This window comes from Danio rerio, chromosome 2, assembly GCF_052040795.2.
Source record: "Danio rerio strain M-AB ecotype USA chromosome 2, GRCz13ab, whole genome shotgun sequence".
In the NCBI taxonomy this organism is placed as follows: domain Eukaryota; kingdom Metazoa; phylum Chordata; class Actinopteri; order Cypriniformes; family Danionidae; genus Danio; species Danio rerio.
The window spans coordinates 22,164,501-22,175,762 of NC_141022.1; the positions used below are offsets into that span (position 1 = coordinate 22,164,501).

Consider the following 11,262-nt stretch of genomic DNA (forward strand, 5'->3'; position numbering starts at 1 on the left):
CGGTTTCTGTACTGTGGTGAGCCCTGAAACCTGACTGAAACACTTCAAAAATATTGTTCGTCTGCAGAAAAGAGCATAATTGAGTGGAAACAACTTTTTCTAGTATTTTAGACATAAATGGAAGATTTGAAATAGGCCTATAGTTAGCTAAGTTGTTGGTGTCTAGTTGCGGTTTCTTAATAATAGGCTTAATAACAGCTAGCTTGTAAGAGTTTGGAACATGGCCTATAGATAAAGAAGAGTTGATAATGTTAAGAAGAGGTTCTCCTATAGCAGGTAGCAGCTCTTTCAGTAATTTTGTTGGAATTGAGTCCAGCATACACGTAGCTGGTTTAGAGCTATTTATAATTTTCACTAACTCTTCATGTTCTATGATTTTGAAGCAGTGTAGGTTATTATTATGATTTAATGAAATATTTACAGGATTTGGAGTATAAGCCGGTGCAGAAACTTCTATTTTATTACTGAAAAAATTCATGAAGTCATCACTACTAATTTGCGGTGGAGTAGTTTGTTCCAAGGATGACCGATTATTTGCTAATTTAGAGATGGTGTTAAATAAAAATCTAGGATTGTTATGATTATTTTCTATCAGTTTGCGCAGGTGCTCGGTCCTGGCAGATTTTAGAGCCCTCCTATAGCTGGACATACTGTCTTTGTACGCAATTCTAAAGACCTCTAAATTAGTTTTTTTCCATTTACGTTCCAGGGCGCGGGTTGCTGTTTTGAGCGCACGAGTATGACTATTATACCATGGTATAGTTTTAATCTCTCTAGCCTTTTTTAATTTTATGGGTGCCACAGTATTTAGTGTGCTAGTAAAGATGGCATCCATACTGCTGGTTACTACATCAAGATCATTTGAGTTTGCGGGTGCATTACGAAATAGAGAGAGATCAGGTAAGTTATTTATAAATTCATCTTTAGTTGACGGAACAATAGTTCTACTAGGGCGGAGTATTGGAGCGGGTTTGCTGATTTCAGGTAAACATAGCTTATATAGTAAGAGGTAGTGATCTGTAATATCATCACTTTGTGGTATAATGTCTACGTCAATAACCTCGATTCCATAAGACAGAATTAGATCTAATGTATGCTTTAAGCGATGGGTTGGACCCACAACGTTTTGCTTTATCCCAAGTGAGTGTATTAAATCCATAAACGCGAGCCCTAATGTATCATTAGCGTCATCTATGTGGATGTTAAAGTCACCTACAATTAGCATTTTATCAGTTTTGACTAGTAAGTCAGAAATAAAATCAGAAAATTCTTTTAGAAATTTGACATAGGGTCCTGGGGGTCTATATATGGTGATTAAAGCGAGAGATAACATAGGTTTTTGTATAGTATCTGGAAGCTGAACATTAAGCGATAATACTTCAAAGGAGCTAAACATAAGTCCGTTTCTCTGTTTAATATTAAGGAAATCACTAAAGATTGATGCAACTCCACCACCACGACCAGTTTGACGAGCCTCATGTTTATATAAGAATCCTGGAGGAGTTGCTTCATTTAAGCTAATATAGTCATTTTGTTTCAGCCAGGTTTCAGTGAGACAGAGTGCATTAAGATTGTTTTCTGTTATTATTTCATTAATGATAAGTGCTTTAGGTGCAAGTGACCTGATGTTTAGGAGACCAAGTTTTACGAAATTTGTATTTTCACTTTCTACTGGTTTTTCTGGTTTGATTCTTACTAGATTTTTCCTGGAGCACACAGTACGTTTATTTCTTAATCTAATAATACGAGGAACAGACACAGTCTCTATAGGATTCGCCAGATATGCGTTACTGATGTTTAAGTGGGGTGAACAAGAGTCTAGGTGGCTATTGTGTGAATTTTGTGAATTTTTACCTGCTAGTCAGATGGTGCGAAGTAGTCTGGAGATGTTGTCCGACAGGAGTTCAGCTCCGGCTCGACTGGGGTGCAGGCCGTCAGGACGGAACAGCCTAGGACGCTCCCAGAAAAGATTCCAGTTATTAGCAAAGAGCAATTTTTGTTCTTTACACCATGTTATTAGCCATTCATTCAAAGCTAAAAGTCTACTGAACCTTTCATTTCCTCGGCGGTAGGTAGGAAGCGGCCCAGAAACGATGATCTGCGTGGCGGGCGAGGTGCGTCGAACCGTCTCGATCAGGCTCCTGAAGTCCTTCTTCAGGATCTCCGACTGCCGGAGCCCGGTGTCGTTTGTCCCCACGTGGAGGACAACGGCACCAGGGCTCTCGGCAGCGCCCAGGATGGTTGGAATCTGTGTAGAAATATTTTTCACACGGGCACCAGGAAAGCAGAAAGTACGTACTTTATTACCTTTTGAGGAGGCGGCACGGACGTGACGAACGATCGAGTCACCGATGATGGCCACATCGGGACCCGACTCGCGGAGAGGGGAGAAGCGGTTCTCCGTGGAGATCTCGAACACAGGCGGAGACGTTCTGCCCCGGGATCTGGGAAGCACCTTGCGCGGCTGCACCCAGGCGCCGTGGTAGCCGGGTGTCGGCGTGAACGACGCCTGGCTGAGCCGCGCCCCGGGTGCGCTGGGCCTGGACAGAGAAGGACGCGGGGTTGAGGTAGAGGGAATGATGTGGTTGTAATTTCCACGTACCTTAGGTGATGAGACGGCCTTAGCATTAGGTACGGCTAGAAGCCGTTCCCGTAGCCGCGACCGTCTTACCACCAGCGCACGGATCTGGGACTCCACTTCTTCCAGCTCCAGCTCCAACGCCTCCATCGATGCTTCTCCTGCACACAAGGACAGAGACGGAAGCGACATTTTACGGGGTAAAGAGCAAAGCCAGTAAGTCAAAAGTGTATGGTTAAAGAGGTCGGTAGCTTTAGCTGACCAGCGGCGCTAGCAGGCTAAAGCTACAAACAACAGGCGGATGCTCGAGGGACAGACCGTTTTTAAAGCAGCTTTGTTTGTATAAATGTATTAAGGGTTTGGTCACCCTAAGTAGGAGAGACAAATACTTAGCGAATGAGGAAGAATTTAATGATTAAGATTTAAATTGCGAGTAAATAGCAAGTCCAAACTTCAAGCACACAGTGTGTGACCGAACGGAGACAGTGACGCCAGTGACGTCACTCGAGCATCACTTCTGGGGTCGTCACTTCTGACCCCAGCAAGCTACCCAGGAGTCCTACTCTCTCCTTGGACTTGCAGTATAGGCCCTAGGGTGCCCCCTGGCCCTCCACCAAGGGGCCTCTGACAGCAGGAAGCTGCCCAGGGGTCCACCTCACTCCCTGGACTTGCAATAGTGGCCGAAGGGTGCTCCCTGTCCCTCCACCTAGGGGCCTCTGTCCCCAGCAATCTTATCAGGGGTCCACCTCATTCCCTGGACTTGCAGTAGAGAACACAGTGTACCCCCTGGTCCTTCTCCTAGGGGCTTCTGACCCCAGCAAGCTACCGAGGAGTCCAACTCTCTCCTTGGACTTGCAGTATAGTCCCTAGGGTGCCCCCTGGCCCTCCACCAAGGGGCCTCTGACAGCAGGAAGCTGCCCAGGGGTCCACCTCTCTCCCTGGACTTGCAGTATAGGCCCCAGGGTGCCCCTTGGCCCTCCTCCTAGGGGCCTTTGACCCCAGCAAGCTACCCAGGGGTCCACCTCTCTCCCTGTACTTGCATTAGAAGCCGGAGGGTGCTCCCTGTCCCTCCACCTAGGGGCCTCTGTCCCCAGCAAGCTACCCAGGAGTCCACCTCTCTCCCTAGACTTGCAGTAGAGGCTCTAGGGTGCCCCCTGGCCCTTCACTTAGGGGCCTCTGACCCAGCAAGCTACACAGGGGTCCACCTCTCTCCCTGGACTTGCAGTATAGGCCTCAGGGTGACCCCTTGCCCTCCACCTAGGGGCCTCTGACCGCAGCAAGCTGCCCTGGGGTCCACCTCTCTCCTTGGACATGCATTATAGGCCCTAGGGTGCCCCTTGGCCCTCCACCCAGGGGCCTCCGACCCCAGCAATCTACCCAGGGGTCCACCTCTCTCTCTGGACTTGCAGTAAAGGACCCAGGGTGCCCCTTTGCCCTCCACCTAGGGGCCCCTGACCCTTGCAAGCTACACAGGGGTTCACCTCTCTCCCTGGACTTGCAGTAGAGGCCTCAGGGTGCCCCCTGGCCCGCCACCAATAGACCTCTGACCCCAGCAAGTTACCCAGGGGTCCACCTCTCTCCCTGGACTTGCAGTAGAGGCCGCAGGGTGCCCCCTGGCTCTCCACCTAGGGGCCTCTGACCGCAGCAAGCTACCCAGGGGTCCACCTCTCTCCCTGGACTTGCAGTATAGGCCCCAGGGTGCCCGTTGGCCCTCCTCCTAGGGGCCTCTTACCACAGCAAGCTACCCTGGGGTCCACCTCTCTCCCTGGACTTGCAGTAGAGGCCCCAGGGTGCTCCCTGGCCCTCCACCTAGGGGCTTCTGACCCCAGCAAGCTACCCAGGGGCCCACCTCTCTCCCTGGTCTTGCAGTATAGGCCCCAGGGTGCTCCTTGCCCTTAACCTTTGGGCCTCTGTCCCCAGCACGCTACCCAGGGCTCCAGCTATCTCTCTGGACTTGCAGTAAAGGACCCAGGGTGTCCCTTTGCCCTCCACCTAGGGGCCTCTGACCCCAGCAAGCTACCCAGGGGTCCACCTCTCTCCCTGGTCTTGCAGTATAGGCCCCAGGGTGCTCCTTGCCCTTAACCTTTGGGCCTCTGTCCCCAGCACGCTACCCAGGGCTCCAGCTATCTCTCTGGACTTGCAGTAAAGGACCCAGGGTGTCCCTTTGCCCTCCACCTAGGGGCCTCTGACCCCAGCAAGCTACCCAGGGGTCCACCTCTCTCCCTGGACTTGCAGTAGAGGCCTCAGGGTGCCCCATTGCCTTCCACCTATGGGCCTCTGACCCCAGCAAGCTACCCAGGGGTCCACCTCTCTCCCTGGACTTGCAGTAGAGACCCCAGGGTGCCCCCTGGCCCTCCTCCTATGGGCCTCTGACCCCAGCAAGCTACCCAGGGGTCCACCTCTCTCCCTGGACTTGCAGTATAGCCTCCATGGTGCCCCCTGGCCCTCTACTTATGGGCCTTAGACCCCAACAAGCTACCCAGGGGTCCACCTCTCTTCCTGGACTTGCAGTATAGGCTGCACGGTGCCCCCTGGCCCTCCACCCAGGGGCCTCTGACCCCAGCAAGCTACCCAGGGGTCCACCTCTTTCCCTGGACTTGCAGTATAAGCCCAAGAGTGCCCCCTGGCCCCCCACCTGAGGGCCTTTGACCCCAGCAAGCTTCCCAGGGGTTCAACTCATTCCCTGGACTTGCAGTAGAGAACACAGTGTACCCCCTGGTCCTTCACCTAGGGGCTTCTGACCCCAGCAAGCTACACAGGGGTTCACCTCTCTCCCTGGACTTGCAGTAGAGGCCTCAGGGTGCCCCCTGGCCCTCCACCTAAAGACCTCTGATCACAGCAAGCTACCCAGGGGTCCACCTCTCTCCCTGGACTTGCAGTAGAGACCCCAGGGTTCCCCCTGGCCCTCCACCTATGGGCCTCTGACATCAGCAAGCTACCCAGGGGTCCACCTCTCTCCTTGGACTTGCAGTATAGCCTCCAGGGTGCCCCCTGGCCCTCCACTTATGGGCCTCTGACCCCAGCAAGCTACCCAGGGGTCCACCTCTCTCCCTGGACTTGCAGTATAGGCCTAAGGGTGACCCCTTGCCCTCCACCTAGGGGCCTCTGACCCCAGCAAGCTACCTAGGGGTCCACCACTCTCCCAGGACTTGTAGTAGAGGCTCCAGGGTGCCCCCTGGCCCTCCACCTAGGGGCCTCTGACCCCAGCAAGCTACCCAGGGGTCCACCTCTCTCCCTGGACTTGCAGTAGAGACCCCAGGGTGCCCCCTGGCCCTCCACTTATCGGCCTCTGACCCCAGTAAGCTACCCAGGGGTCCACCTCTCTCCCTGGACTTGCAGTAGATGCCCCAGGGTGCCCCCTGGCCCTCAACATAGGGGCCTCTTACCACAGCAAGCTACCCTGGGGTCCACCTCTCTCCATGGACTTGCAGTATAGGCCCCAGGGTGCCGCTTGCCCTCAACCTTTGGGCCTCTGACACCAGCAAGCTACCCAGCGGTCCACCTCTCTCCCTGGACTTGCAGTAGAGGCCTCAGGGTGCCCCCTTGCCCTCCACCTATGGGCCTCTGACCCCAACAAGTTACCCAGGGGTCCACCTCTCTCCCTGGACTTGCAGTATAGGACCCAGGGTGCCCCCTGGCTCTCCACTCAGGGGCCTCTCACCCCAGCAAGCTACCCTTGGGACCACTTTTCTCCCTAAACTTGCAGTATAGGCCGCAGGGTGACCCCTTGCCCTCCACCTAGGGGCCTCTGACCCCAGCAAGCTACCCAGGGGTCCACCTCTCTCCCTGGACTTGCAGTAGAGACCCCAGGGTGCCCCCTGGCCCTCCACTTATCGGCCTCTGACCCCAGTAAGCTACCCAGGGGTCCACCTCTCTCCCTGGACTTGCAGTAGAGGCCCCAGGGTGCCCCCTGGCCCCCCACCTGAGGGCCTTTGACCCCAGCAAGCTACCCAGGGGTCCACCTCTCTCCCTGGACTTGCAGTAGAGACCCCAGGGTGCCCCCTGGCCCTCCACTTATCGGCTTCTTACCCCAGCAAGTTAGCCAGGGGTCCAACTCTCTCCTTGGACTTGCAGTATAAGCTCAAGAGTGCCCCCTGGCCCTCCACCTTATGGCCTCTGACCCCAGCAAGGTACCCAAGGGTCCACCTCTCTCCCTGGACTTGCAGTAGAGGCCCAAGGGTGCCCCCTGGCCCTCCACCAAGGGGCCTCTGACAGCAGGAAGCTGCCCAGGGGTCCACCTCTCTCCCTGGACTTGCAATAGAGGCCCTAGGGTGCCCCCTGGCCCTCCACCTAGAGGCCTCTGACAGCAAGAAGCTCTCCAGGGGTCCACCTCGCTCCCTGGACTTGCAGTAGAGGACACAGGGTACCCCCTGGCCCTCCACCTAGGGGTCTCTGACCCCAGCAAGCTTATCAGGGGTCCACCTCAGTCCCTGGACTTGCAGTAGAGAACACAGTGTACCCCCTGGTCCTTCTCCTAGGGGCTTCTGACCTCAGCAAGCTAACCAGGAGTCCAACTCTCTCCTTGGACTTGCAGTATAGTCCCTAGGGTGCCCCCTGACCCTCCACCAAGGGGCCTCTGACAGCAGGAAGCTGCCCAGGGGTCCACCTCTCTCCCTGGACTTGAAGTATAGGCCCCAGGGTGCCCCCTGGCCCTCCTCCTAGGGGCCTCTGACCCCAGCAAGCTACCCAGGGGTCCACCTCTCTCCCTGTACTTGCATTAGAAGCCGGAGGGTGCTCCCTGTCCCTCCACTTAGGGGCCTCTGTCCCCAGCAAGCTACCCAGGAGTCCACCTCTCTCCCTAGACTTGCAGTAGAGGCTCTAGGGTGCCCCCTGGCCCTTCACTTAGGGGCCTCTGACCCCAGCAAGCTACACAGGGGTCCACCTCTCTCCCTGGACTTGCAGTATAGGCCTCAGGGTGACCCCTTGCCCTCCACCTAGGGGCCTCTGACCCCAGCAAGCTACTTAGGGGTCCACCACTCTCCCAGGACTTGCAGTAGAGGCCCCAGGATGCCCCCCGGCCCTCCACCTAGGGGCCTCTGACCGCAGCAAGCTGCCCTGGGGTAGACCTCTCTCCTTGGACATGCATTATAGGCCCTAGGGTGCCCCTTGGCCCTCCACCCAGGGGCTTCTGACCCCAGCAATCTACCCAGGGGTCCAACTCTCTCTCTGGACTTGCAGTAAAGGACCCAGGGTGCCCCATTGCCCTCCACCTAGGGGCCCCTGACCCTTGCAAGCTACACAGGGGTTCACCTCTCTCCCTGGACTTGCAGTAGAGGCCTCAGGGTGCCCCCTGGCCCGCCACCTATAGACCTCTGACCCCAGCAAGCTACCCAGGGGTCCACCTCTCTCCCTGGACTTGCAGTATAGGTCTCAGGGTGACCCCTTGCCCTCCACCTAGGGGCCCCTGACCCCAGCAAGCTACCCAGGAGTCCACCTCTCTCCCTGGACTTGCAGTATAGGCCTCAGGGTGCCCCCTGGCCCGCCACCTATAGACCTCTGACCCCAGCAAGCTACCCAGGGGTCCACCTCTATCCCTGGACTTGCAGTATAGGTCTCAGGGTGACCCCTTGCCCTCCACCTAGGGGCCCCTGACCCCAGCAAGCTACCCAGGAGTCCACCTCTCTCCCTGGACTTGCAGTATAGGCCTCAGGGTGCCCCCTGGCCCGCCACCTATAGACCTCTGACCCCAGCAAGCTACCCAGGGGTCCACCTCTCTTCCTGGACTTGCAGTATAGGCCCCAGTGTGCCCCCTGGCTCTCCACCCAGAGGCCTCTGACCCCAGCAAGCTACCCAGGGGTCCACCTCTCTCCCTGGACTTGCAGTATAGGTCTCAGGGTGACCCATTGCCCTCCACCTAGGGGCCTCTGACAGCAGCAAGCTACCCAGGGGCCACCTCTCTCTCTGGACTTGCAGTATAGGGTCCAGGGTGCCCGTTGGCCCTCCTCCTAGGGGGCTCTTACCACAGCAAGCTACCCTGGGGTCCACCTCTCTCCCTGGACTTGCATTAGAGGCCCCAGGGTGCTCCCTGGCCCTCCACCTAGGGGCTTCTGACCCCAGCAAGCTACCCAGGGGCCCACCTATCTCCCTGGACTTGCAGTAGAGGCCCCAAACTGCCCCCTGGCCCTCCACCCAGGGGCCTCTGACCCCAGCAAGCTACCCAGGGGTCCACTTCTCTCCCTGGTCTTGCAGTATAGGCCCCAGGGTGCCCCCTGGCCATCCATCTTATTGCCTCTGACCCCAGCAAGCTAACCAGGTGTACACCTCTATCCTTGGACTTGCAGTAAAGGCCCCAGGGTGCCCCAGGCCCTCCACCTAGGGCCCTCTGACCCCAGCAAGCTACCCAGGGGTCCACCTCTCTCCCTGGACTTGCAGTATAGGACCCACGGTGCCCCCTTGCCCTCAACCTAGGGGCCTATGAACCCAGCAAGCTACCCTGAGGTCCAGTTCTCTCTCTGGACTTGCAGTAGAGGCCCCAGGGTGCCCCCTGACCCTCCACCTAGGGGCCTTTGACCCTGGCAAGCTACCCAGGGGTCCAGCTATCTCCTTGGACTTGCAGTATGGGCCCCAGGGTGCTCCCTGGCCCTCCAACTTATGGCCTCTGACCCCAGCAAGCTACCCAGGGGTCTACCTCTCTCCCTGGACTTGCAGAAAAAACCCCAGGGTGCCCCTGGCCCTCCACCTAGGGCCTTCAGACCTCAGCAAGCTACCCATGGGTCCACCTCTCTCCCTGGACTTGCAGTAGAGGCCCCAGGGTGCCCCCTGGCCCTCCACCTAGGGGCCTCTGACCGCAGCAAGCTGCCCTGGGGTCCACCTCTCTCCTTGGACATGCAGTATTGGCCCTAGGGTGCCCCCTGGCCCTCCACCAGGTGGCCTCTGACAGCAGGAAGCTGCCCAATGGTCCACCTCTCTCCCTGGACTTGCAGTATAGGCCCCAGGGTGCCCCCTGGCCCTCCTCCTAGGGGCCTCTGACCCCAGCAAGCTACCTAGGGGTTCAACACTCTCCCAGTGCTTGCAGTAGAGGCCCCAGGGTGCCCCTTGGCCCTCCACCTAGGGGCCTCTGACCGCAGCAAGCTATCCAGGGGTCCATCTCTCTCCCTGGACTTGCAATATAGGCCCCAGGGTGCCCGTTGGCCCTCCTCCTAGGGGGCTCTTACCACAGCAAGCTACCCTGGGGTCCACCTCTCTCCCTGGACTTGCATTAGAGGCCCCAGGGTGCTCCCTGGCCCTCCACCTAGGGGCTTCTGACCCCAGCAAGCTACCCAGGGGCCCACCTATCTTCCTGGACTTGCAATAGAGGCCCCAAACTGCCACCTGGCCCTCCACCCAGGGGCCTCTGACCCCAGCAAGCTACCCAGGGGTCCACTTCTCTCCCTGGTCTTGCAGTATAGGCCCCAGGGTGCCCCCTGGCCATCCATCTTATTGCCTCTGACCCCAGCAAGCTAACCAGGTGTACACCTCTATCCTTGGACTTGCAGTAAAGGCCCCAGGGTGCCCCAGGCCCTCCACCTAGGGCCCTCTGACCCCAGCAAGCTACCCAGGGGTCCACCTCTCTCCCTGGACTTGCAGTATAGGACCCACGGTGCCCCCTTGCCCTCAACCTAGGGGCCTATGACCCCAGCAAGCTACCCTGAGGTCCAGTTCTCTCTCTGGACTTGCAGTAGAGGCCCCAGGGTGCCCCCTGACCCTCCACCTAGGGGCCTTTGACCCTGGCAAGCTACCCAGGGGTCCACCTATCTCCTTGGACTTGCAGTATGGGCCCCAGGGTGCTCCCTGGCCCTCCAACTTATGGCCTCTGACCCCAGCAAGCTACCCAGGGGTCTACCTCTCTCCCTGGACTTGCAGAAAAAACCCCAGGGTGCCCCTGGCCCTCCACCTAGGGCCTTCAGACCTCAGCAAGCTACCCATGGGTCCACCTCTCTCCCTGGACTTGCAGTAGAGGCCCCAGGGTGCTCCCTGGCCCTCCACCTAGGGGCCTCTTACCCCAGCAAGCTACCCTTGGGTCCACCTGTCTCCCTGGACTTGCAGTAGAGGCCTCAGGGTGCATCTTGGCTCTCCACCTAGGGGCCTCTGACCCCAGCAAGCTACACAGGGGTCCACCTCTCTCCCAGGACTTGCAGTATAGGCCCCAGTGTGCCCCTTGGCCCTCCACCTAGGGGCCTCTGACCCCAGCAAGCTACCCAGGGGTCCACCTCTCTCCCTGGACTTGCAGTAGAGGCCCCAGGGTGCTCCCTGGCCCTCCACCTAGGGGCCTCTGACCCCAGCAAGCTACACAGGGGTCCACCTCACTCCCTGGACTTGCAGTAGAGGCCATAGGGTGCATCTGGCCCTTTTCCTAGGTGCCTCTGACCCTAGCAAGCTACCCAGGGGTCCACCTCTCTCCCTGGACTTGCAGTAGAGGCCCCAGGGTGCCCCCTGGACCTCCACCTAGGGGCCTCTGACCCCAGCAAGCTACCCAGGGGTCCACCTCTCTCCCTGGACTTGCAGTAGAGGCCCCAGGGTGCTCCCTGGCCCTCCACCTAGGGGCCTCTGACCCCAGCAAGCTACACAGGGGTCCACCTCTCCCCCAGGACTTGCAGTATAGGCCCCAGTGTGCCCCTTGGCCCTCCACCTAGGGGCCTCTTACCCCAGCAAGCTACCCTTGGGTCCACCTGTCTCCCTGGACTTGCAGTAGAGGCCTCAGGGTG

The 11,262-nt window shown here is 57.6% G+C and overlaps 1 protein-coding gene across 2 annotated transcripts; it reads right to left on the bottom strand.

Moving 5' to 3' along the window:
• Positions 1–697: 697 nt before the first annotated feature.
• LOC141378036 (uncharacterized) lies at positions 698–3,080 on the bottom strand. Of its 2 annotated transcripts, none has more exons than XM_087240660.1 (2): positions 2,897–3,080; positions 698–2,739 (listed from the first exon to the last, which is right to left on the bottom strand). In XM_087240660.1, exon 2 carries the CDS (start codon positions 2,726–2,728, stop codon positions 1,862–1,864), a length of 867 nt encoding a protein of 288 aa, XP_087096786.1. In that variant the 5' UTR covers positions 2,729–2,739; positions 2,897–3,080; the 3' UTR covers positions 698–1,861. The 2 variants fall into 2 exon arrangements, with proteins under 2 accessions (XP_087096786.1, XP_087096787.1); XM_087240661.1 differs by having other exon boundaries at positions 2,841–3,080.
• Positions 3,081–11,262: the final 8,182 nt, after the last annotated feature.